At 40.1% G+C, this 27162-nt stretch overlaps 2 protein-coding genes across 4 annotated transcripts in view; both read right to left on the reverse strand.

Moving 5' to 3' along the window:
• Window positions 1-489: 489 nt before the first annotated feature.
• On the reverse strand, window positions 490-15210 carry lrguk (leucine-rich repeats and guanylate kinase domain containing). Of its 3 annotated transcripts, none has more exons than XM_035950160.2 (21): window positions 14928-15210; window positions 14665-14718; window positions 14188-14289; window positions 13977-14058; window positions 13738-13838; window positions 13389-13470; window positions 13053-13177; window positions 11669-11812; window positions 11171-11251; window positions 10867-10953; window positions 10584-10690; window positions 9830-9949; window positions 8590-8686; window positions 6554-6667; window positions 6218-6419; window positions 5251-5367; window positions 4189-4343; window positions 3791-3879; window positions 3319-3387; window positions 1783-1901; window positions 490-1475 (listed from the first exon to the last, which is right to left on the reverse strand). In XM_035950160.2, exons 1-21 carry the CDS (start codon window positions 15057-15059, stop codon window positions 1243-1245), a joined length of 2412 nt encoding a protein of 803 aa, XP_035806053.2. In that variant the 5' UTR covers window positions 15060-15210; the 3' UTR covers window positions 490-1242. The 3 variants fall into 3 exon arrangements, with proteins under 3 accessions (XP_035806053.2, XP_035806056.2, XP_054862265.1); XM_035950163.2 differs by having other exon boundaries at window positions 9830-9952; XM_055006290.1 differs by lacking the exon at window positions 14665-14718 and having other exon boundaries at window positions 9830-9952.
• Window positions 15211-17551: 2341 nt separating this feature from the next.
• exoc4 (exocyst complex component 4) overlaps window positions 17552-27162 on the reverse strand; it is a 146647-nt gene continuing 137036 nt past the window's right edge. Inside the window, exon 20 of the mRNA XM_023274626.3 lies at window positions 17552-19754. Coding sequence (XP_023130394.1) covers window positions 19517-19754 — 238 coding nt within the window. The 3' untranslated portion in view covers window positions 17552-19516. The remainder of the gene's footprint in view (window positions 19755-27162) is intronic.

Consider the following 27162-nt stretch of genomic DNA (forward strand, 5'->3'; position numbering starts at 1 on the left):
TCCACGGTTAGCTATAGTGAGGCGCAGACTGCAGTGTAAGTAGGTTAGACCCCAGGGGCCCTAAAGACACTGTCTGGCTTCAAACTTCCAAAGAATTATGACAGGGTTGCAACATCTGCTGCCTGAGAGGAAGACAGACAGTGATGGATGGCCAGGTGTGCTTTGTGTGTGTGTGTGAACTGAGCTTCACACACAGTCCAGGAAACAAAGCATGCATACTGTATGTGCACACCCACACGCACCTGCAAGCAGACCAGTTAAATAAGCAATGCACACATCTGTTGCACATGACAATTTCTATTTACCACAAATCACTAATAAACAACCCGTAGTAGCAAGAGTATGCAGGGCTGTGTGCAGCACACACACACACACACACAAACTGTGGAGAACACACTAACTTGCACGTGATGGTGCACTGCTTAATACCTGTCAACAACTTCCATATGAACGCATTTCCAGCTGAATAAATAATCCCATCAGAGGAGATAAAGATTAATGATGTATTTATCACTCAGTGACAAGAGCTCCACGCTACACATAAATGATCACTATCTAAATGTCAATGGCAAATCCTATTTGATGAGATTACTGAGCAGTAGGAAATATAATGCCACTTTATTGTCAGGAAAATTAATGCTATATTCAAGAAACATGACATATGGCACATATTTGGTATATGCGAACATTTCAAAGGTGAACAAATACCTGCTTTATGAGCTGTGTCCTTCAAAAGCCTTCGATATATATCATATCTGAAAGACATGCTTGCCAATCAGTGTGAAACTCAATCATTACGTGTGTCAACAATGTGCACCTTTAGGGCAGTAAGCCAGTTATTAAATACAAAGAGGAGCACAATTTTGCCTGTAATTATAATGTAGTCAACGCATTTATGGTCATTGATATCATCACTCTGGATACACAGGGTAGCAAGTGCAAAATATCCAGACGTGCTGCTGCATGAATGAAAGAACACAGGAACAGGCAAGTTCTGACAGTGAACTCTAATCTTAACTGTTTGGCCTGGATGTATCACATTAAAGTCTGTGTATTTTGTGGTGAAATAACAACATACATGGTTGTTGTGGTTGACTGACAACTTTTGTAGTTACAGAGGCCAAGCTTATATATATTATGTACTAATATACATTTACTGACTGATTCACTTCATCTCAGTTTCCTCTAATGCTAACAAAATGTTATTCTTACAAAAAAAAAAAATTTCTAATATAAGCAACTTCAGATATCAGGTTTCCCCTCCATGTCTGCATCTCCTCCCTCTCCAACTGCTGGGTTTGGGCTGGGTCTGGGTGATGGAGCTGGACTGGGTGCTGCAGGGGTCTTACGTCCAGTGGGGATCGGTGGCAGGATGGGTTTAACGTTAGACCCTGGGCGTCTATCAGAAGTGGGAGACACAACAGCAGCTGCTTGATCTGTTCCTGGACGAGGGGTGTCTGGTGGCTGGCCTGATGCTGTTGAGTCGGAAATAGAAATATTTTGCAGATATTGAAAAACCTCAAAAAATTTTCAGAACTTATTACAAGAACTGTGATTATCTTATGATCACATGCGCTGTTCGGGTTACAGTCTCTTTAAACTGAAATAAATGACTAAAGTTCAAGTGAAAATATAGCTGTAATAAAAAATTATATAATTACGAATTGCATGCTAAACTGTCTTTTTTCCTGTCCTCTATTGACTCAAAAATCTATCCTCTCTTTGTGTTTCTATATATAGCTACATAGATATGACCTAAAATGACAAAAAAGCAATAATAACCTTTGACTGTTTCCTTGGTGTGTCCCAGGACGGAGGCATCAAGCGGCTCCACAAAGACAGACGAGGCTCCGGCCGAACTGGGCACAGACAGAGCCGAGCTGGCACGAGAGTCATCAGAGCTGCTTGTGAAAGAAGGAAAAAGAAGGGATAGAGGGAAAGACAAAACCACAGGTAGAAGGTGAGGAAAAGAGACAAGTAGGGAAAAGGGAGTTCATGCAGTGAGAGGTGTAATGAAGGCAGCACTACAACCATGAGGTTGTTCAAAGAGACTGGTGGCAAAAGCACACTCAAAAAAAAAAAAGAAAAAGAATAGAGAGAAAAGCTTCTTCAAAAGAAAACTTTGGCAGAATGCGGTCATTGAAAATTTTACTCTTATACTGGGAACAGCGACAGTATCCCTCCTGGTGTCCCCTGTGTTTTTGTGGTCGTACAAATCAAAGCTCCGAATGCTCTCAGGCTTTTTGCCCAAATGCAACAATAATATAAGAATCTGTGGGAGAGTTGACTGGTTGACTGCATGTATTTTAGTCAAGATGACTAAAATAAATGGTTTATTTTGCTTATATAGACTACTCTATTAAACTAGACCATATAGACCAGCACACAAGACTATGCAAAAACCCCATCGGAAAAAACACAACACAATCCCCTGATACAATGTGTGACACAAACACAGGCAAAGACACATCCCCATTAAGAGTGGTGCCAACAAGTAGACAGATGTCTGGAATCCTCAAGAGAAATACTGAAGAGGTGAGTAATGCTTACTCTACACACTGGGGGCATGAATTACTCAGACTGCGATGACAGAACCTGTAGATTTTCAACAACTTTGGTGAAACTTGCCTTCCGAGGATGTTGACTGAACATATGTCTCTGCATGTAAGAATCCTAAACGGCATATTTTGTCAAAAATAAAGAAATACATCCATGATTCAGTAATTGAACAGGTGCTGTTGCGTGCCCAACACACACATAGTATGGCAAGTCTCACTGATAAATACATACTTGTGCAGGACACTTGTTATGGAAGGGTAACTGTACACACAAGGGAGTCAAAAAGCAGCAAAACTTTTGTTGCTTTTTTTTTAAAGCAATAAAATCCAAATTTATGAGTGGGTGTGTTTGTATGTTTGCAAATGTGTGTCTGTGCATGTGTGGGATGTGTGGTTAGATTTGTCCCCACATGGCTTGTACCAGTAAAAAGAGCTCTATAAAAGTGAACATATGCTGTAAAAACAGGCCTGGGGAGTCAAGAATATTACTCCAAAAGCAGATTCATGCTTTAAAATCTTCAGCACAGGATTGTTTTTAATGAAACCACAAGACTTCCTATGGATTCTTACACTACCTCATGAATCAATAAATTTTATTTTTATGCATCTAGAAATTATTATTTAACTTTGAGGTATATCTTTGTATCTGTTGCTTTCATACAGTACCATCTGGTCTTACGTTTGACTTTTGATTGCGTTGATTGAGTGTGAACACCTGTACATGCATCTGTGTGTGTGCGTGTGTGTGTGTGTGCAGTACCTGGAGTCCTCATGAAAATGGGTGCCAGTATCTTTATTATGTAGTGATGAGGATGCCGTTTGAGCAGAACTGAAAAAGCGAAAAAATACGACTCCATTAAATAATTCTTCTTTCGGTCACATAGAAAATCGACTCTGCTTATATTAACAAGCTGCACAGTTCCCTTGAATAAAACCTGTGGCCATTCATTGTTTTTTCATTCATAATTGTTGTGGTTATAACCAGTTACTGGTGTATTTTGGGACAAGTGAGCAGCGAGTGCCACTAAAAGAGCCCATCATATTAACAAACAATTAGATTGAAATTATTTGGGCACCTGCCACTTCACCCTCAATGTCAAACAATCACTCAACACAAACCATCACAGCACAGTTAGGACAAGTGCTCCAATTAAAGCAATTTAGCCCAGCTGTGAGTGCCCACTTGAAATTAAGCAGTGGAGTGCAGTGGAGTGCATGCTACTTATCTGTACCTTTTGAAAAGCTGGCTGTAGACCCCTGGACTCTTCCCCACTATCGCCTCCCTCACCAGTCGCTCACGCCTCCTGATGGAGGCTAGCTCCTGCAGAAAGGAGAGGCCAAGAAAAGGAGGAGAAAAAGTAGAGATGATGCAGGAATGTAATAAAAATGAGGAAAGTTGGGGTGGAAGTTGATTAAAAGGGAGAGAAGAGTGGGATAAAAAAGTGAGGAAAGCAGAACGCAGGAACGATGATGCACAGCGGTAGCACTAAAAGGAAGAGGAAGGCCAGCATCTTGTTAAAAGGACAGTGAAGGATTTATTTATCCATGAATGTGAGTTGAAATGTATATTTAACATTCACTTACAGGCCTCATTACACATACATTTTTCATCATACATCCTGTAACTTACAGCAGGGCACTTCTGAGGGCTGAGCTCTGCTTGGATCTTGGTGAAATAGGATCTGTAGGAGGGATCGGAGGGGTCAAGAGCTGTGACAGAGAGGGAGCCAGATCCTGACCTCAACAGGGGTGAGAGTGGCTTCTCCTCTGGCTCATGACCTGAGGCTAAGAAAGACAGATACATAGGCCAATACTGTTTAACAGCATGAAAATAGATGGCCAAATCTAATCTGTGACAGCCTAAAGAATCGTTTGAAATGACATTCTGTTGTTTTAGTATTGCATTTAAATCAATTTACAGGAGAGATTGAAGCATAATTGCCAAATTGATGCCACAGAGCTTATTTTAAGCTTAAGTTTAGCTCCAAAATCCTTGGATGCTAGTATTCAAAAACTACAACAATCAGTTCCTTTATATTAGAAACACATCACTGCTTGAGTATATATTCAGACTGTATAGTCTCTTCACAACCAGTGCTGAAATTTTGGAAAAGTTGTCACATAAAGAGTAATTTCTCCTGTGACATATAACTTAAAGTCTCCTTTCAGTCATTGAATCAACCCCTAAAAATTCCTCTCTGTTTATCAAAGTTACATATTTAGAGTATTTTCCAATAAATTAAATCCTGTCCTACCTTTAAATGACTTAGCTCTAACTCTACACTGCTGCTTCCTCTAGATTGTATGAATCTATGTGGTGTACACCACTTGAAAAACTGCAAAACTACTCAGTTTGACACAATGGCAAGCTGTAATATTGAAGTAATTCAACCATACATGTTCAAAACCAATACTGAATAGGCACAGTAATATAGAAAGTCATATCCCTGCTGTTTCACAAGTGGAAATGCTCAACCATGGCATTGACTGCTTACTGCCTTCCAGCATATAGATATAAAACACCACATGGACATGTTGCAAGGTAAAAAACCTGATTTTCACTGGAGGGGGTCTTAAATTGCAGCAAAAACTGCAAGACTTCACCTTACAGCCTGTGTCTTGCTTCACATAATTACCATTGTGATGCCTTGAGGCTGCTAATGATGATCTGAACAAACAAACACATCTGCACCTGTGGAGGTGTTGTCAGGAGATGCTCTGATGTTGTCCTCGCCTTCCTCCTGCTCCTCTAGCAACAGGTAGCCCTTCACTGCTTGTCTCAGCATCTGGTAAGCCTCTTCTCGATCATCTAAACACACACACACACACACACACACACACACACACACACACACCCACCCACCCACCCACCCACACACACACACACACACACACACACACACACACACACACACACACACACACACACACACACACACACACACACACACACACACACACACACACACACACACACACACACACACACACACACACACACACACACAAAACAATATCTGGTCCTGAACAGAGCAAATGCATCTCCCATCAAAGAGTAATGAATCAAAGATATGGGGATGATGACCTTAGTGTAATGAGGTGCTAGCTGGCAGTGCATAAAAGTGATGAGTGTCCCATCCTCCCTGTATGTTCATCTCATTAAGCAAACAGCTAACATGTCTGAGTGCTATCATGAGCGAATGATAAACACCGCTATTCTGCAGCTACGTGCCTTTAATACATGTGGTAATTGGATTGAAAGTGTAGAGTATGGATTTTACTGAAGAGTGATAATCCATCTAGCGCTATACCAATGATACTTGAGCTGCTAGAGATTTTTTTAAGCCTTGTGAGGCGCCATGATGGCAAACTGCCTGTAACAAGAGCAATGACACCAAATAATTCAGACTTTCTGTTTTACTTACTTCATATCCAAGGTTGAAAAATCAAAATGTCCCCCCTGGGAATCAGCAAAGTGTATTCATAGCTTAAAATTGATGGTTATTGAAATATACTGTGAATATTTGCAACAATTTGTACTGCAATTATACATTAATTGGCTAATTAGTACAATATATCTGATTAACCACAAGAGGATATTAAAACCTCATAAAGCCATTATAAAAATATTTCAGTGACGAAGTGATTCCTTTCAGTACCGCAGGGGATAATATTATCGAAGAATCCTGGACGTTGCTTGTTGGTGTTTGCGTACAGCTCTATACGTGACACCGCAGCATCAATCTGTGCTTGAGAATAGAGTCCACGCTTTTTCAGGTGGTCGGTGTACTTCTCCACCTGGATGGGGATGAGCAGGATGTATCGAGGTTCAAAGTAGCTGTTCTTCAGACTGAACACACCCTGCGAGGACAGACGATTTGCATTTCTCTAAGCAAGCACTGGTATCCTCTCTATTGCAACTCTGAACTGCGTTGTATTTGTTTGATTCACAGAAAACACACACTTTATTGACCATGACTTTTCCACACACCTACCTCCAGCTCCATATGCACACAGCAGGCCAGTCCTTCTCTAGCCACTTCCTCTATGGCATCTCTGGTGAGACCGTAGCTGTGACCCCCATACTGCAAGGTCTGGATAAACTTACCCTAAGAGAGAATTTTTATGAGGGGAAAAGAATGAGGGAACATTTTATTGCCCCACTATTTGTCATGTTATTACCACAGTTATGAGATCCTCTACCCTCCTAAAATGAACATAGTACTTAACATGCATGCACAACCTCAACGTGTTCTGTCATGATTAACAACCTAAAGTCATTTGCCCACCTGCGACCTGAACTCTTGACCCGGCAGTGAGGGCAAAAATCTCTTTGTTACCTCTCACACATGACCTCTGACCTTTTGTCTGTCCTCTTTAGTAGCAGTTTTATTTGAACAGAATAATTTATAACCCTCAATAAGCTTATGGCCAAATCCAGTGCAGCTGACAACATCAAAAAACACCAACTCTTGTTCTGTGTTTTATGATTGAGGAAGTCAATTCAGGAATAAAACAAGAAGTAATTGTTTTGGGCTCAAGAGACAATTATCCTATACAACTTTGATGTGATGTAATTTTTGAGCATTGTTTTGTATTTTACAGAGACCTAATTTGACTAAATTAAATCACAGCTATGGAGCGCACAATTGTTTTAACTCTACATTGAAACTGGCACAAAACACTACAGGTGGAGCCAGTAGCAGTAAACAGTATGCCAACAAGAGAATAGCAAACTAACTTGGCTTTATTTAGTTATATTTTTTCCTGAAAAAAGAGATTATAAAGCAAGAGTTATTCCGCAACAATGTACCATATTTCTCCCAAAGACACAGGGTCAACCAAGAATTTACATACCAACGTTTTCCTGCATGCCAGAATATGAAGGTCTATTACATTTCCCTTAGTTTGAATGCTTTACTACAAATGTAAATTTCTGTGATTCCATATTAGCAAACAGTCTGCCAGGCCAAATCATCCAGCACGCTCCATTGTGTTTATGGCAGAGTAAAGATTTTAACCAACCAAGTCCACAAAAAGCTGATTTGTGTTAATTTTATTTAAAGCAGTCACAAGAAGTGTTTTCATGACTGCATAGCTGCTGAAAAACACATTTGAGGATTGAAGAGGGCAGCTGACTCATGAGAGCAAGAAAAGAAAGAAAGGAAGAACTGGACAGCAATAAACCAAGTAGCCATCAACAGAAAAATGGAGGGAGGAGAAGAAAGGACAAATCAAGTAGAGGGAGGAACAGACTCTGAAGTTAACCTCTGTAGGAGTAGACAAACGGCATCAATAGCAGCATCAAAGCCCTTCCTGTATAAATCACTCCATGACCCAGACCTCTATAAATAATCCTTGGCCGTTCTTACATAACAGGCAGCTTGACGTGGGAGACAAGATGGAAAACAAATGTGTCCAAGACCCATTTTTCTGACTAAGAAAACTGTAAGTTGATGCTTTTGGTATCTTCAAAAAATATGAGTTGTAGTGTGTAATAAATTGAGAGCCAGTTGCGTGACCATTCCTCGGTGTGTTTTTGGTGAAATTTTGACCAGAGTCTGCATATTTATGGATTTAATTCCATTAGCTTTTAGTATCCTTGTCAGTCATTTCAGACTAATAATCATCACTTCGATAGCAAGAGTTGTAGGAGATGCCGTGATAACCCATTCTGAAATAAAATTTAATCACTATGGTCATGAAAGCCTTTCAACAAAAACCTCCAATCCACTAAAGGTTAATTTTTAAACCAAATATCAGCCAGTGAAAGTAAAATCAATCCAGCCAAGAAAAACTAATTATCTAAACTATTTAAAGTCAGTCAGTGAAATCAATTGGAAACTTGCTGAGGGAGATGTGTGAATCCAGCATGCTTAAAATACAGCTTTTCAAGAACCAAATATATATTTAATTAGATTGTGGGCAAAAATTAATATATGAATGGTGAGCGCATAAACAAATTAAAATAAACTTGGTTTGTTTTGAGGACCCATGATACAAAAATGCCCTTAATTTCAAGCTAACTCACCATTGGAATCATGTTCTGAAAGTCCTCCTCACTGACAAAATGGTAATCAAGTCCATTCTCCTCCCCAAAGTAGGCTGCTCTAGTTGTGTGACAGGTTCTGTGGAAACAGACAGAACACAAAGTACAGAAGTCTGGAGGATAGATATATCAAGCTATTATTTACAAAGTGTATGTAAAAATCCCAGACCAGTAAGGGGCTAAGAGCCAGGACAAAACTTCTGGCTTTTTAAAATGCTCCAGACAGCCAAACCAAGCACCAAGTGAGAGGCAGCAATATGTCAGTATCTGAGAAATATTTCTGACTTGCAAAGTACTGCATGTGTTTTCACTCTCATTTAAAGAGTATCTTCATTCAAAACTCACATCCATATGTACTATATGTTGTTAATCTTCGGTTACTGGTCACTGTAATAATTCAGTAGGGAAAATGTATTCTTAAGTTCAACAAAAGCATCCTGCAGCAGTCTGAGTTTGACAGGCACCTTCAAAATATTATGCCATCTTTTCAGTATGCAGTCCTCCATTTGTGTTTCCTGGGCTAGTGTTTCCTTGCAGGGCTGCAGCAGAGGTTTTTATTCTGGATATATCCTACAGTGCCGGGTCAAAAGACCTGTAATAAACCTACAGTGTAGAACCAGTCAAAGATTCTGACTCGATCTAACTGAAACTGCTTAAGATATACAAATACAAAAGCTCAAGCGACTATAAAATGGACAACTTCATAGCAAGTTTGGTTAGAAGTAATGATTAAAATGAGCACTAAATCTATGAACATATGGCATATGGGTGTTGTGTTAAGACAGATTTAAAAATTTGAGCTTATCCTTGAATACATTCCGATTCACATTATTTTTATTCCATGTTCCATACATTTTACTAGGTTGAATACATGAGGAATATTTATACACAATAATACTTAAAGGGCAGCTCATACTATAAATCCTACTGGGAATCAACATGCAAGTGTGTTTGTTTTGGTTCAGCAGAATTAACTCCATGTTTGTACAGCAGTGACTAAAACCTACAAAAGAATACATACAATGAGCTCTTTTGCTTGTCACAACATTAATGCCCATAGCTAAGGCATGCTGAGATTCACTATCTGACAAAACACAAAGCAGACAAGTTATATCAGCTTTTTAATCCACAGAGCTTTGTGAGGTCAAGCACTATTAATTGACAGTGTCTCTGAGTTTGCAGCATGTGGCCGAGCTGTGTGTGCAGAAAATGTAAGACTGACCCATGAGCAAAGTATTCGCTGAACTCCTGACACAGTCTGTGAGCCAATTCTCTCTTCCCGCAGCCTTGAGGACCTGTCAGCACCAGCATGGGGTATGGAGAGTCTGGACTGGGCAGTGTACTGCTTAAAAACACACACACAAACACACCCACACACAAACAGGATTCTTATTAACTTTCACTTTATATTTACGCTCTTAACTTCAGAAGCAGTTATGTTTCTTTGCAAAAATGAGCACAGCTTAAGTATAAGAAACCATGCAGCAAATGTAAAAAGCTCATTGCTCTTGAAAGCCACTCCTACAGTCAATATAAACAGGAGCCTTGTGGGCAATATGGATGTGTTCTTTCTACTAAGTGCAGAGGAGAATGGTAAATTGACTGTAGCTGCGGCATTTATTTGCTGATGATGGATGTTTTTTAAAAAAGTGCTGATACATGAACATTTTTTTCCCCTTCTGGAGAGTAGATAATATGAGCGATACAGGAGCACTGCAGATAAATTACTGTTAAAGTCTGAAAACAACTTTCTTGGTTGTTTATTTTACAAGACATGCATAATTATAGCTAAACATCACATTTGGCTTGTTTGGAGAGTTTAATATTATATTAGCAGTGTACTTCCTAAATGATGCTAAAGGCCCTTCCTCTGGCTTTAGCAAACATTTTTATTCCCCAAAACATGACATTTAAGTAGATAACTGGGGGCCATTTAGTGGTGAGGATATTAAACAACACCCTATCTGTGTACAAACCTGTCATACAGGACCTGGGGTTGCATCAGCTGATACACAAGGTGGGTCATGTGATCCCTGGCCGCCACCACATCCAAAGGAGGGTCATACTTGTTTACTGATGACACCTGGGATTAGAAGTTAGCATTAATAAAAGCAGTGCACACATTAATTTAGAATACAACAATTGCATTAGGAGAGTAGCATTTTTCAAGCTTTGTAGAAGGGAAACAAATTAAAGGCATCTGATTAAACATGTTTGTACTTGTTTAATGAACCAAGTAATTTTGATGTCTGTTCACACCTTTTCTTCAGCAGTGACTTTTTTCTGGTCCAGCATAGTCAGATGCTGAAGGAGGAAGATGACTGCCAGCCTGTAATCAGGTTGCTCCTACCAATTAAATTCACATGTTAAAACCCCTGTGTAAAACCCCAACAACTTTATGGATTTGCTTACAGATGGAAGTCATCATAGAAGCTTGTACACTTACAGGCTAGATACAGAATGCATGAAGAAAAGTGGACCACTGTCACATGCAGCATACTGCCACACACTACGAAAAATGTTCTCCTAGTTGAAGCCTGCAGTCAGTAAAAGGTACGATTACCTGCACAGGGTTTCTTAGCAGATTAAGGTCCCTCAGCAGAAGAAGATTGTGAATGTGCTTGCACTCCTGAATTTCACTAATCTGAAATCAAAACACAAAATATCGCTGTGGCATTGCTGTGTGATAGTTTCATTATCGTTACTTAGAACCTAGTTTGGTCTTGACATTGTCTGCGACTACTATTTTGGAAAATAAAATTCTGATGTCGTATTAGACTTTGCTTGTATCAATATTACAATGTGTTTGTAATTTAGTGGACATTTCATAATCTGTTAACTCAGTACTTAGGCTACTTTTGGTTTTGTGTGATGATGCAAAAATGGTCTACACAGTGACCTACAATGGTGACAGATTTTGATCCTAAGACAGCCATAAGTCCTGTTTAAAGGTCTTCAGATTAATCAGAATTTCCCTAACAGTACGCAGGATTTAGACTGATATATGTACATCTGCATATTTCACACAGTTACTTCTGACGGTTTTCTCTTAGATCAATACCAAGTTTTTCTCCAGGTCAATGGAGCCTAGTAGGTGGAGATTCTGGAGGCCTGAAAGACTGCTGATACGATTCAGAGACAAATCGAGAACTTGCAGGCTCTTCAGGTTCTCCAACCCTTCAATCATCTCCAGCTGGTTCCCCCTCTGGACACAGACAGGCAAAAGGGCACATTGTAAAGAGGCAAGTGTATGGTATTCATGCATGCACACGAATGGCTTCCCACTGACAGCTCTGATTCATGTACCGTCAATGAGTCTCACTAATAAATATTAAGGACATGCCATGGTCGTTCTGTAGGGTGCCTGAACTTTGTTTCCCATCAGTACTGAGTTGAGTGGCAGGCCTGCTTCTCTGCTAAATCCTGACAGGTGAGGACTGACAGCCAAACAGCTGGCATGGTGCTAGCGCAGCACGCAAACCAGCTAAAGAACAAGACCTGGGCACTCCTCCCTTGTCAGTGTCCCCAGGCTGATTCTCACTCCATTCCACTGACTAAAGTTGTTATCTAGCTGTCTGGCCACACCTCACCCTACCCTTGCCAAGCATGTTGCCTGGCAGAGGGCTGCTGTCAGTGGGGGTGGGTAGCTGTGCTGGTCCCTTGAAGCACTGTGTCGCCGCTGTGATGGGGTGGGAAACAGGCTGGCTGACAGCGCCGTGCTGTTTAGGGAGGCAGCGTGTGAGGAAGAGGGGTCAGGAATGGGATTAGATGGATGCTGGATGGACATGGTATGCATGAGTGTGTGTGTGTGTGTCTATGTGTGTGTGTGTGTGTGTGTACACTGAATCTGGTCCAGGCACACTCAAACACCAGCAGCTGGTCCCAAAGCAAAGCTACAGACAGGGGCAGACACAGCCAGACCGATGGCTGCTGACAATGAGGAAACACTGATAAAGAACCAGAACACGCATGTGCGCACACTCACACACACACAGACACGCAGAAATAGTGAGCGAGAGGGAGAGAGAGAAAAGGCCTGCTGTTGGGCCATATGGTGATTTTCGAACAAGGGGCCAAGGTTTTACTGAATGTAAAAATGTAGCCAAAAACAGAGACATAAAGGGAACACAGAGGGGAAATAAGAGACAAACGGAAACAGGTGAAATTGAGCATGCATGAGGTAAAATACAAGGAAGAACAATTTAAAAATAACAGCAACAATGTGTGTGCAGTAGCAGACAACACATGGAGCGAAACAACCTCATGTGCGGCAATGCCATACGCGCAAATATTGCCAACAGCAGGGGAAGACCCATGAGATTTCTGTTTAAAATGCATGTTCGTAGGTCTGTGCTTGTAAAAATGTACTGCATGTAAAAATGTCTGAAAGTGCATGAATTTGCACCCGTTTCTCATGTTATTGAGTGTAATAGAGAAGAACTTACAAGGCAGAGGTGTGTCACAGGTAGACTATCCAGTCCACTGATCCTTGAGATCTTGTTATGTGCCAGGCTGAGATGGGTGAGCTTGCAACATTGCTCAAGACCACTGATCTCACGGAAGTTGTTGTCTGAGTGTGGGAACGTTATGAATAATGCACAAGGGCAATGTATAGGTGAACATTTGTTTGCATTTGTTTAACATATTTCTCTAGACATCAAACTTAAAGAAAGCTGCAGTAAGGTTTTGACAAATATCTCCGTGAGTGTGTGATTGACAGCGAAAGAGGGAAAAAGTTCACATCCACATGCATGAATGTAAATGTATCTCCTTAAGGATACGGTCCAGATTCAGTGTATTAAGTGACAAATAGGCTGACAAATCCTTCATTTTTGTCATACGGTTGTGGGAGAAATTGACCTCCTGAAAAAAAGAAGCAGCATACTGTTAACAAAAGTCCCCAGTACATCTCACTAAAGAAATTCCCCAACTAAATCTATGGAGTATGGAAAAGAATTAGCTAAAGTTCACTGTCATTCAAGGGCAGTAAATGCCTTGTAAGCATATTCAAAGTGACTACAGATGGGCTATGGAAATCCAGGCCTATCTTGAGGGAATAGCACGCCAGAGTGAAGCCCAAGCCACCAATCAAATGTTGTCTTATCCTGTCAGCTCAAGGTCCTGTGTTACCTTTAGGTTCTTGGGTGGCTGGAATTCAAAGAAGTTGGAGATTTCATTGTGAGAGGCGTCCAGGATGACGAGGTAGGGCATGTGGCTCACGCAGGATAGATCTAGCGGTTAGGAAAGTTTGGGGGAATTGGTCAAAGACAGCAACAGAAAAAAAAGAGAGAAGTCACGTGCTTAAATAAATAGCAACTCTATGAGCGGAGTATAGATGCTCACTTAATGTGTGAATAACAAAAAGTCACCTTTAATTTTGTTATGTGGCAGCTCCAGCTTCTGAAGATAGACGTAATTGCATAATATAGATATGTCACTGAGATTGTGACTCTAGAGCAGAGGAAAATAAAAACTTGGGTAAACTTTCTTTGTCCTAAAATAAACAAAACTAATGGACAAAATGGCAGAATGTGAACATAAAGTGATGGACTGCTTTGTCTATGTAGGCATGAATCTTACAGGCAGAGAAAGGCTGTGATAGGAGCGCTGCAGCCCGGTACCAAAGAGTCCAAGTTGGGATATACTGCTGGAGACCACCTGGGCAGTTAAAACACCATCCTTCTGCTTGTGCAAATTAATAAAACTTAGTGTTTTAGTAGAATAATAAACCCAGCATGCAAAGATCTACAAGCATCCCTGCAATAACAGTGTAGTTGCAGCATCTGAAAACTATTTCCTTGGCATGAGGCCACTATAAGCAAGTGCTCACAGCTTCCAGCAAATAAGCATGCACTAGACACACGCACACGCACGCGCGCGCGCGCGCGCACACACACACACGCACGCACGCACACACACACACACACACACACACACACACACACACACACACACACACACACACACACACACACACACACAGCTTAAATAGGATGCACAACACTATAATCGCTGGTAATGCTGCTAAAACAAACTGCAAATAATGAAGCATTTGACCTTGCTGTGCAGTTTTACTTCCCCAGACCTCCTGTACAAGGTTACCTGCTTTACCTGTTGCACAACGGAATAAATATGGAGGTTTATTCCACATGCGTCGTTAATATGCTCTGCCTGTTTCTTTTTTTCTTTTACTGAGAGTGTACTTTCTTAAAACGACACATTGCAGCTTAGCTATATTCTTGTCATGATTAAAAAATATTTTTTTTACTAAATGTCATGTAGTTTTTGAAGTTTTATCTGCTAATATATGCGGTGCTTACCTCCATCCTTGTGTTGTCGTGAGTCTCACCGCAGCTGGGGTTCTCTGCTGAGGGAGCGTCGGTGAGGGACCCTGGGGGGTAGCAGCTAGGCGACGAGGAAGAAAAAAACTGTGGACTTGTTGTTTCCGTCATTATTTCAGGTTAAAAATATTTTTAAAAAGACTCATAAGCAGCCAAAAGTGAGCGCTTTGCAGTTAAAAAAGTTAAAAATATCCGTGTAGATAACAACAAAACACCGCTAGCATTTTAGCTTTACACTATGGATGATACGCTTCCGTCGCTTGGCAACCAGTTTCAAGCGCAAAGCATTGTGGGTCCTGTAGTTTGCCGTCACTGATTCCTTGATGCTGTTGTTTCCCCGCATATTTATGCACAAAGGAGAAAAAAAGTAATGAACAAGAGAATAAAAAGAAAATATATATAACTTCTGGAGTACATGTGGTAACGGTAGGAAGGTAGGAGTTAAAACCCCGGCGTGTTTTGGTGCAATTCTTCTGGGTGCATACAAAGGGCAGCAGGGAGCCATGTGGTCTGTGTAATCAGGGGAGCACCTGTTTGGTTTTGATTCTAGCAGCTTGTCAGCTCTCAGCAGGTGTCCTCACTATCCCTGCAATTAAGATCATTAATAAATAACACATTAAGAGCTCACCAGCTTATGCCACTTACAGGATACAATGTATTATTTAACATATATTTTTAAAATCATTACTATTATACTGCTGCAAAAAAATCTGACATTTTTGACACATCATTTGACTTATATTGATACACAGCGACTTGAAGATGTAAAAGCTTTTCTCAGATTAATAGACCAGTTTAATCTCGACCATGCCATTTCAAAGCTAATGTTGATTATTACAAATGAAAGAGATAAATAATCAATAGGAGGGACATTAGAGCGGATGTGATAATTTGGCATAACTAATGACAGAGACACCATGTTGACATCAACACAGATTTTCTTTAAATTTTTTCCGCAGCATCACTTTGTAATGGTTGCATCATGATATCAGTAATTTATGGCACCAATCGCTGATCAGCTGCAGTCAGCACTATAGCTAATCCTATGTTAGTGCTTTGTTCAGTGTAAAAGTTTCCAAAAGACCAAAAGCTTCCATAATATAGGAGTACTTCAATTACAAAACAAAAAGGATGATTTGTACACTACGCAGTGTTTCGGTAGCGTAGCAACACAACATAATGCACAAACACTTGATGACAAAACAAACAGGAGGCACCTTACATGTGTTTACTTCTCTCCTGCTCCCTGTGCTCACACATGCTGTATTTTAATGCAGCTGGATTCTCAATAAAGCTGTTCTCATTTACATATTGTTCTGTTTCTGTTGAGAAACAACAGAATAAATATCAAACACAGCTTTTTGAGACTACATATTAACTTACATCCAAGCTACTGGTCTGTACTGTTAAAATTGTCATTGTATTACAGCAAAGTCATCAACAAGCTCACCACACAGACACACAACTCAAAGAAAAATGTACAGTGAATTTATCCATATTTTCACAGAGTTCAAAGCTACTACCGAAAACAGAGACCAATTGCACAATAAGGAGAAAATGAGTCACTTTAGCTGCTCTATGCTTGTAAAATATCCACCGTGTCCACGTTGCACTTTGTTTAATATGCAGACCGTGGTTGATAGAAACTTGAATTTCTTTTGGAGCTGCACTACTGACTTAGATAATAAGGTCTCTTTTTATTTATTTTTTATTACGGTGGAGTTTCTCGTTTAATCCTGCAGTTTTATTTTCATTATGGTGAAGCTCCTAGTTTAACCCTGTAGTTTTACACTTCAATATGTGTATTTCTAACATTTCATACTGTGCTACATTATATAGTGATACACAGTTTGCCGAAATACAATGAGCTAAAGGAAATGATCATTTTGCTTTTTTGAATGAAAATTAATCCTATCTAATTACTGACTAAGTAGTAAAATGGTCAGCAGATTTATCAATAGACAACGGCACATTGTTTGAAACAGCAAGTGGTAACTACAGAAAAAAAGACAGCTGCGTCAAAGCCAAAACAGCGCATTTGAAAAATAATAATAGCAAAATGCTGATACCAATAATTGTACAAGTGCTGAATATTGGATCCAATAATCAGTCAATCCCTAACGCAGATCTATGCAAGATTCAGTTGCTGAGTCAACCTTTTATTGCATTTGAATTTTGCGTCAGGTCTCCATGAAACTAGTCACAGCAGGTCTGACGAATACACTTAGACTTTGCAGATCCATCATAATGTGCCAACAAGAGTCCACCAGATATGGATTTATGCCCACAACAGCACAAGGCTTCAGGTGGTATGTTTTCTGTGTTTATTTTTCTGATTCCAATATGCTACACTTTAGCACGTCATGCTTAAAGTCATGTCACACAACACATCACACCTGTCAGGTTAAGTACATCCTCTAGTGTTGCTTTTGGATGTGATGATATGGGGCAGAAACATCTCCATGGAATCAAAACAGCGACAGATTGTCATGTGTGGAAGAAGGTTACCGCGTGTATGAACTCCAGGTGGATGAATGATTCTCTAGTGGAAAATATGACTGTTGCGCAACCACACAAGGTGGAAAAAATACACAAAAGAAGACTGGAATTTGAAGAATTTATTCGTTTCTGTAGATTAGTGTGCTCAATTTAAAGTAGACAAATTGCAGAGGGTTTACAACACTTGACAACCAGAAGAACAAGTCACGTGTTCAAACTTGTCCAGGACTGAAACAGTTGGATGTATTAGAATTCAATACATTCTTATGTAAAATAAAGGCCCTACATGTGAAAAACAAAGCAGCTGAGTGAGGACTAAATGTAAAAAAACAAAGAATAAAAAGCATGAACAGCAGGAGCGGTTCTCACTAACATATATGACTAATACATACAAGCCTTTTGGACTTTCATGTGTCGTGCGTGTGCAGTGTGATAGCAGTGTAATAGCATCAGTGGGTGGCATGACACAGTTAACATTGTATTAAAGTTTCCCATGTATAACATTACAAATGTAGCTCTGGAGTGAACAGATGAATGAGCAGATTTTAGATTTTACACCGAGTGTACATTTCAGAGTGGTAGGCGAACCACTCAGCAGCTCCACAGTTGTTTTCCCATCGATCCCAGCCGATGTGTCATTATGATGGATTGCTCTGTGGGCTTCGGGGAGAGCAGCGCTGGGCCTGCTGTATTGACAAGGCTCCCATTCCCCTCTCCTCCTCTCGTTAAGTACTTCTCTCCCAAGTTAATGAACTAAAAAACAGGGAGGGTTTGCAGGGAGGGCAATGATTTGTGTTCGTCTCTCGAGTTCTATTTCCTTTAAAAGACTTTAGCACATGTACTAGTAGTTGGGATGACAAAATAAAGATTCAGAATTGCATAGTTTCAATTTACAGAGCCAGTGTGACGGATGAAACGCATCCCCTCGCCTTAACACAGAATGTGCTAGTCATTCAACTGTGGCATGTTGAACTTGAAATCGGCATTTGAAATAAATCTTGTCCCCATTTTACAGAAGGATGAAACTGAAATCAGCAAAAACATCGTCATTACCGAGTCACACCGGGTGAGAAAAAAAAAAAGTTAATTTACTCCCCAACTTTCCACAATAGCCGCACAAGTTTACTGCACAAACTATAAGAAAAAAAAAGACTGATAAACAGATTTTTAACAACCATAGATATGATACAATTCTCAGCTAGTGAAATCTTTGGGGACCAACCCAAATTGGCAGCAGGCGGAAGATGTGGCCTCATTCAGACAGCCTAATCTGGCATCTGTTATTGCAGACAGAATCAGTGGGCCCATGGGGCTGCCGGGAGAGGAGAGATAGAGGTATAATTGAGAGCAGCAGTTTAGATCTAATAGGAAAATGAGATGAGATAGGGCCTAAGTTCAGGTGAGAGTCCAACACAATCGCCTTTTATAGGGTGCTGTAGTCACTGTGAGCAGAAGACTGTTGGAGTTTGAGCATTTGCTATGTCTTTTAAAAAGTGGAAACTGACAATATAGGTTAGCTTATGACATAGATACATGGGCGAGTAGACTGGCAAAGTTTGTCGTAGCGCAGGCTGTCACTTTGCCTCCCAATTAGCATGAGTCACTGCTGTAAAGGAAAGAATAGAATACACACACACATATATATATATATATATATATATATATATATATATATATATATATATATATACACACACAAATCTAAAGTTGGAAAAAAGTATATCTACATCAACCCTCGAGTACACTGTGCTTCTTCACAAGGAAAGATGAAATAGAGCAGACACGCTTTCCATCAATAGTTTTTACGAGCTCATGTCAAAAGCAAACATCTATTTCAGCGTTTTCTAAGCAAATTCTCAAATATTCCCCATCCTGCGACTTGTTCTCCACCACTCTTAAGTCTGGCGAATATGACCCAATTATCTACTACACGTGTTCCTGCTCAAGAGATCTCAAAGTGCAAAACAAAATCATGTAGGACAGAGGTTATTTGATGGGAAAACACACCGCTGTTCTCTTTCATCATTCTCCCAGGCAAACTCAACTCGCCTCCGTGCTCCGTTTCATCATTACACCGTGGTGATCTTCTTGTCCTTGGTGGCCTGTTTGATGGCGGCCTGCTCACAGATGATCTCCTTCAGCCTCTGCAGCCGAATGTTTTGAGTGCTCAGGTCCCCGACACCCGTCTGACTGCGATGGAGCAAGGACAGGGCGTTGATGTACTCCAGCTCCGTGTAGCGAACGCCCTGGTCCACCACCAGGTTCAGCAGCTCATCCGCAGTGTTGTACAGCATCTCGTAGTACTGCCTGAACGGAGAGAGGAAATGACAGGAGGTTATAGATGAAGCGAACCAGCAGAGTGGCAAACGGAGTGAAGAAAATGAGACAAAGAAAGAAAGTTACACGGTGAAGCAACACTTTACATTCCTCCGTTTTTCATTTTTCGAGAGCAGAATTAAAAGGAACAACAACAACAAAGGGAAAACACAAAAGGCCAAGCTAACTGCTGCTGCTGTCAAGCCCAATTTTCTTAAAAAGGACTTCAAGGACCTCACCCCGTTGCCGCTGGGAGTTGAAGGTAGAGGGAAAACATTCACCGGCTACAAACTACTGAGACTGTTCTAATGAAACGCTGTTGACAACCAAAAGAGGAAAGAGGTGTGTGCAGAATTAATAAGTCTTTAACCAGCACCTAATGCCTCAGTGGGCTGTTTGAAAAACACCATGAAGTACATACTGATAAAGCAGGAGCACAAAGGGAGACTAAGTATTGTTTAATAACGCTCACTTCCACCTGCTGATGAAAACAATACAAAGGTCAAATATGACAAAGAAAAGTGAGGCAAGACAGAGTGTGTATTTGTTTTCTACACACTGTCCTTTTTTTATTTCAACACAGGTGAATGTCTTTTGTACGAGAGCATGGACTGTATTACTCATTAGCATCCGCTCACTAAAGAGACACAATATTTGTCCATAAATATGGGTTTAAGTAGGAGGGTGGCTTGTCATAAACACAATATACGCATTCCTGTGCGGGAGGAAGAGAGCCTGGAGGTAAGGTAATGCACAGGAGAGCGCCGGGATGCAGGACAGATTATTTTTCTTTGCTCGGAGGCAAAACAGGTCAAATACCTTTGAGAGGGAGCGCAAGTGTGTGTGTGGGGGATTGCGCTCAAATACACACAGGAAGACAAAAATGCAGGCACATACAAGAATAGCTTTCATCACTATCGGCCCCCAGCTATGGAACAAATCCTGTTCTCTAAACACACGCTAAAAGTTACGCTTCCACACAGTAGTTATAGATACAGACAGAGCAGGAGCACAGCAGGGGAGGGACTGTCCTGTGATGTGTATGTTTAACATTAGAAAAGAAATCAGACACTTAAAGAACATGGAAGTTAAAAACTGCAGTTTGTAGTGATGTAAAGCATAATGTTTAAACTTTTTGTTCCTCCTAATACACTTGAATTTCCCTCAGGATTAATAAAGTATCTATCTATCTATCTATCTATCTATCTATCTATCTATCTATCTATCTATCTATCTATCTATCTATCTATCTATCTATCTATCTATCTATCTATCTATCTATCTATCTATCTATCTATCTATCTATCTATCCAAAGCAATCTCACCTTAAAGTCCATGTAGCAGCTTTCCTTGAGCTATTTATCATATTAAAATGTTTTTTATATTTTAGAAGACCATTTTCAAGACATAACTGTATAAACTATTCAACTTTTTTCTCCTAAGCCAACAAAGTTATTACGAAATGAAAATCAATAAGGTAATTTTCTTGATTTTTGCAGTTAATTACAGAGATGCTCAGGTCTATATTGAATGGTAATACAGTTATAGGATGTTTGTATCACATGGAAAAGGATGCAAACCAAAGGCCTGGTGGAAAGAAAAAAAATCACAAAAGCAAGGCTAGCTAGGACTGCAACTAACGATTATTTTCACTGTTTATTAATCTGTCACAATATTCTTGAATAATAAATCAGTTGTTAGGTCGATAAAATGGTGGAAAATATTAATTAGTGTCTTCCAAAGCCCAAGATGATGTCTGTAAATGTCTTAGTTTATCCACAACCCAAAGATTTTCAGTTTACTAACACAGAGAAGCAAAGAAATCAGAAAAAAAAGATTTCTCTTTTTTTTCTTAAAAATTCCTTGAAATTTCAGTTAGCAAAAATGTTGTCTAACTAATTTAATTGATTAGGTGTTGCAGGTCTACTGCTAGCAAAACAGCTACAATGTAATGCACATGCGATTTTAATTCAACCAGCTAACACACATAAAACCACTGGGGTTACCGTCAATATGCATACTTTTTGTGTAAAATATAACATTGAGATTATTTCTAGTGGCTTCCCACATAGCAAGAAAAGCTTGTGTTTCTGTGTGAAACTAAATATACTTATTTTGGATTATGGGCAGACAGTTTCAGCTCTACTTTCTCTCCTTAAAGGAAAAAGAAGTTTCTTTTGCTTGCATAAACTGGCTACCTTGGCCAAGGACAGGTGCTGGTCACTGAACAGTAGCTCTTGCTGCTCTGTCGGAGCAGCTATTTAGTTAGCAGAGACAATCAAAGAGCTGACATTGTTAGGCTGAAGAAAGGCCTTGGAGGAGCACCAGAGGTGTGACTGAGAGAAAATGTCAGGTCCATGTGTTTTCAAATCTTTCTTTGTATGACGGCAGTAAAACCACTCATTTATAATCAAAGCATCTGGGCAGAGAGGCTTAAGCTCTCTGTTGTGCCAGAGGAGGCTAGAAAGTAAATGGATTCAGATATTTCTGATATGGCTGGGTAAAAAGACAAGGAAAGATATTTTTAACTCATTTGTTTAGCTCCACCAGCCATCCCAGACCCATTCCCTTCTTGAGATGTTCATTTTCTATGCTAACGAGGCGTTAATGAGCACTTAGGGAGCTTCTGTTCCAAGGTGTTTTATGTGCTGTCATTTCAGAGATTCAACAGTAGGAAAAGACCTGGAAAGAGTAATGAGAGGCTGGAAAGAATGAGATGGAGTGATAGAAAGAGAGAAAAAGAGGGATGACTGAAGAGATGAGTGAGGAACAGAGGTGCATAATATCTGTTTTTTGGCCTTCCCCTGACAAGTGATGCCCTTGGTCGTCAAAGCATTTGCATTCTCTCTCACTCTCCGTCTTGCTCTCAATTTTTCTTCAAGGCCTTGTTCATGTTTTTCATCCCTGAGCTCATTTTATGAAAAAGCTTGTCAATATTGATGAGAGTAACATTGGTACACTCTGTAACAGGGTGCAAGACAGATGAAAAACAACAAAAAAAGAACTCCAGAAAATAAAAAGTAAAGTCCCATTTGTAGATTTATCTCATAATATAATGTGCCAAAAATCTCACGATTTGTATTTCTAGCTGACAAATGTCTAAATGTGTTTCTGCTTAGTATCTGTTTATCTGTTTGTATCTACACAATGTCTGCAGCAAAACACCAGCGCGAAAGCATTTCATTCCCTCGATGCAGCATTTTAACTACACGCTTGAGGCAAATCACCTCGTTATGTGATCTATTAGGAAAAACACATAAAACCCACAAAAAGCACTTCTTTTGTTCAGGGAAGCAGCTTAGAGCAGAAGGTTTTTCCTCTTTCAAGCATCCATCCACAGCTCTGAATGGGAAGCAGTTTTGATTAAACAGGTTTGAATAGAGCAGTAAAAAAAGACTAGAATTTGCACCCGACTACCTGAAACAATTTGACTGTGACTTCCTAAAGAGGCATAACCACTGCAGGCGACATCTGTGTAAACCAGTTCTGTTCATTTCAGACAGTTATTTCCTATGGTGCATGGGTCCAAAGCCTAGACTGTATATAAAGATTGTTGATCTGTAACGGCACCCACAGGTTTCCTGAACAGTGGATTTGAAACTCAGTGTAATGGCTCAGGTGGCTACCATATTCGCAGTTCACAATTGGGCTCAGCTCCTAGCTAATCCAAAAAAGTGAGCAGAGAGGTGGAACATGAATGGAACTGAGGCAGGCCATACAAACAGCTTGGGCCATGGACTATCCTGTGACTCAAAGCAGCCACGGCCTTAATTATGCAAAACTTTAAGTCTTAATACAATTTAAATGGGGAAGTTATATAAAAAGTCATATCCTATACAGCTGTCATGAATGGAGCAGTTAGCTGTAGAGACCAGAATGCATTTTTTCATCAGGCTGTAAGAGTGTTTATTTCTGCTGTTCAGCTGGCCATTTTAACATGGGGGTTTATAGGGCTTGACTCGCTCTTGGGGGTTGTCTCAAGTGGTTAGTTTGAGGAACTGCAGTTTTCAGTACTCCCACATTGGCTTCAATTAGTTCTAGAGGTTGCTGCCTGCTCCAGAGACGTAAAGGTTAGGCTGACTGGAGAGTCTAAATTGCTGAATAATGTGAATGTAAGTGTCTATGTATATGTGGAAGCTCTGTGATAGATTGACAGTCTGTTCTGAGTGCATTCGCTTGTAGCCCAGTGTGAGCTTAGACTGGCTGTGGGTATTACACAGTATACAGCAGAAAAGAGTACACCCTTATGCAATATCATTTAAAGTTCAAATGATTCAATAATGTGTCGCATTACAGTAATTGCTTCAGTTCTATGTTGTACAGAAGAACAGTTGCACTTAGATTCTAAATATAAAAACCAACAGTATTACAAAAACAGACATCACAGTAGGAACTCTTCTCACTTTTTTCAGTACTGAATACGTCCACCTTTATTTTCAATGAGAAAATCAATCTTCTTCGGCATGGAGAATATCAAATTTCTGAAGAGACGTTTTGTTGAATTCAAGTCAGGCAACATAGTTGTCTGGGTCATAGTTTTCCCTTTAACTCCTTTAGAAACTCTTGTGTGATTTTGATATTGTGCTTTGAATCATTATATTGCTGGATTGTTCCTGCCTGTCTAGGAGTCATCTTGTCAACCAGTATTTTGGTATATCAACATTGATGGATGTCATCGCGCCAACATCTTTTGCTCTCATGCAGCCTCATATCATTCCTGTACTTCACTGGTGGGCTGTGCATTCACTGTGGAAGTCCAGGTTCATGCCAAACACGTTGGACCCCATCTGAGCTGAAGACAAGTATCTTGATCTAATCTGACCAGAAATATGCTGTCAATATAGATCAAGCTTCTATTCATGGTTTTTTCCTTTTTTTTTTTTTTTTTTTTTTAGGAAAGTTTAATCTTACAGTTTTGTGCTGAAGAGAAAGCAGGGTTTTTTCTTGGACGCTGACCATAGAGGCTGACATTATCAACTGTCCTTCACACTGTCTGAGCTGTCGTAGAAGCTCTGATTTCCTATATAAACCCCGTGCCAAGTCTAAAGTACTTGTCCATCTGTTTTTCAGAGCTTGATAGTGTAAGTAGCGCACTGTCCACAGTGTCATTTTAGGAGCACAGCCAATTGGTGGCACTATGACTTGTTATATGTCTACAGATTACTGCTACAACTGTGTTTAGACTGATCTTCCAGTGTCCTTTTCCAACTTTGTGAAGAGTCACATAGGGATTTTTTAATTCCTTCAGAAATTTGTTTCCATGTGGAACCATGATGCAAACAGACAAGCCTATTAATCTAAAACAGGAAATCCTGGTGTTCTCCTATCATTTTATAACCATGGGCATGCAATTAGACTAATTGAAAATCGCAGGTGTACTCAATTTAGTTTCAGTTTTCAGAGGTTTTCTAAATTGTGTGTCACAGGTGTATTCACTTTTGCTGCAGTTCTACTTTGGGGCCTCTATTTTCAATGTTGTTTTTTTTTTAAGTTTTGATTGTTCACAAGAGGAAAAACTCTATTTGTCAATGTAGAAATAATGCAGTTGTTCTGTATCATTTGACATTTATGTGATATTGCACAGGGCTGTTCTCACTTTTGCTGTATACTGTATATAAATAAAGATGCTGGACATTTAAATCCCCCATAAGTAACAAGCAATCCAGAAGAAGTTCTTGTTCTTGAATTGATGTCGGATGAATAAATGCTGTTTGGACATTTTTCTTCAGCCTAAAAGACCATTTGTCTGCTAAAATAATAAAAGTGGCTGGACAGCTCTGGAATCCATCTGTTAATGCAGCAGCTGACAGGATAAAATAATTAAATATCTCATCAGCGCTGTAAAACACGGCTTAACTACAGTATAATAGCAACTATAATTCTCCTGGCAGTCAGGCATTTGGGAAAAATCCCACAGAAGATTTGTTAAAAGCAGATCTGTGGTGCTCATTTATAACTGATGAAGGGCTACTAAATCCACTGTGTAGTTTGTTGTCCGTTGTGGTAGCATCTAATATCAAAACAGAAAAACTGCAGGAAGATAATATATTAGACTGTCAGCTGGTAGTTAGTTAGTGTGCGTGTCTGAAGCGCGAGGACAGCTGGCAATCTGGCTTCTGTTCAGTCCAGAGGGGAGGGGACTGGTTGAGAAAGAAAAAGGTGTGTTTGTGTGCGACTGTGTGCGTGTCTACGTATCCATGTGTCTGAGTGATGTATGTTAGTGTGTGCTGAAAACACTTTCAAACAGTTCATTACCCAAGCAGTTGGAAAGCCATTTACCAAACAGGGTAAGGGCTGTTAATAAGATTAAAATCTCTCAGCACCCCACCATCAAGAAAGAACCCCTAGCGAAACACGCAAACTACAATACACACACGCACGCTTATTTTCCTTCATTAGAGATGCAACCATAGTTAATAAAGGCAGCGTTTTTTTTCTCCCACAAAACCAAAGTGAATTGTTCTGATTGCACTCTTCCTTAAAGCCTTTATAGCCGTCAGCCTCCCTCTGTGACTACTCCCTCTGCACACATACACAAACACACACTCATTTTAAGCAATTTCCACCTGCTTCCTCCAGACGTCCCAGCTATAAGAGAAGTGATTTAGTAATCAGCCTTTGTGTGAGTGTGTGTGAGTGTGTGCCAACATGCCTGTATGCCGTGCTTTCTATTAAATTCTACTTAGCCCCCCCCCTTCTCATACACAAAGAATATTAAGTCAATTTATGATGCGAGAATGCTGCACAGAACGGACAAACACGTATGCCAATGGCACGAGAGTGAGAGACAAAAGGCGTGGAAGCAAAAGAGGGGGAGCAGGAAGGAAAAGAAAGAGGGAAGAAAAGTGAGGGAAAGACAAGATTCAGCACAATTCATTTCCCCTCATTTCCAGCGTGTACAATATTAAGGCCATTACCGGCTGCCTCTGTCAGCGTGTTTGGAACAACACATTAGTTAGTGGGGGAGAGATGAGGTGGTGGAGGGGGAGGAGGAGGAGAAATAATGGGAGAATCTGTGGATCAACCTCTCCATCAGCTGGAACCGAGGCTTGTTGCTGCAGTAACAAATACCTCCCGACAACAACAGAGACTTTCTTCCTCTCATCGCTGTCTGACTTTAACAGTGCATTCAGACTTAAAAAGTGACATTCTTGACACCGTAGAAAACTCTTTAAAAGCCCCTAAGGAGGAATAATCTTAAAATTGTGACCGTTGGTGTGGATGAGCTGTTGTAAAGTGCCTGGGTGGCAATAAAGACAGCAACGTTTAGGCGCCTCTGAATATATCTGATCAATCATTTTCATTGTCAATTTAAATATATGCCACTTGCAAATATATAATATGTTGTGATTTGATCAATGGTACTGCAGCAGGTCAGTGACATAAATCACTTTCCTAT

Source organism: Amphiprion ocellaris, chromosome 21 (genome assembly GCF_022539595.1).
Source record: "Amphiprion ocellaris isolate individual 3 ecotype Okinawa chromosome 21, ASM2253959v1, whole genome shotgun sequence".
Classification (NCBI taxonomy): Eukaryota; Metazoa; Chordata; class Actinopteri; family Pomacentridae; genus Amphiprion; species Amphiprion ocellaris.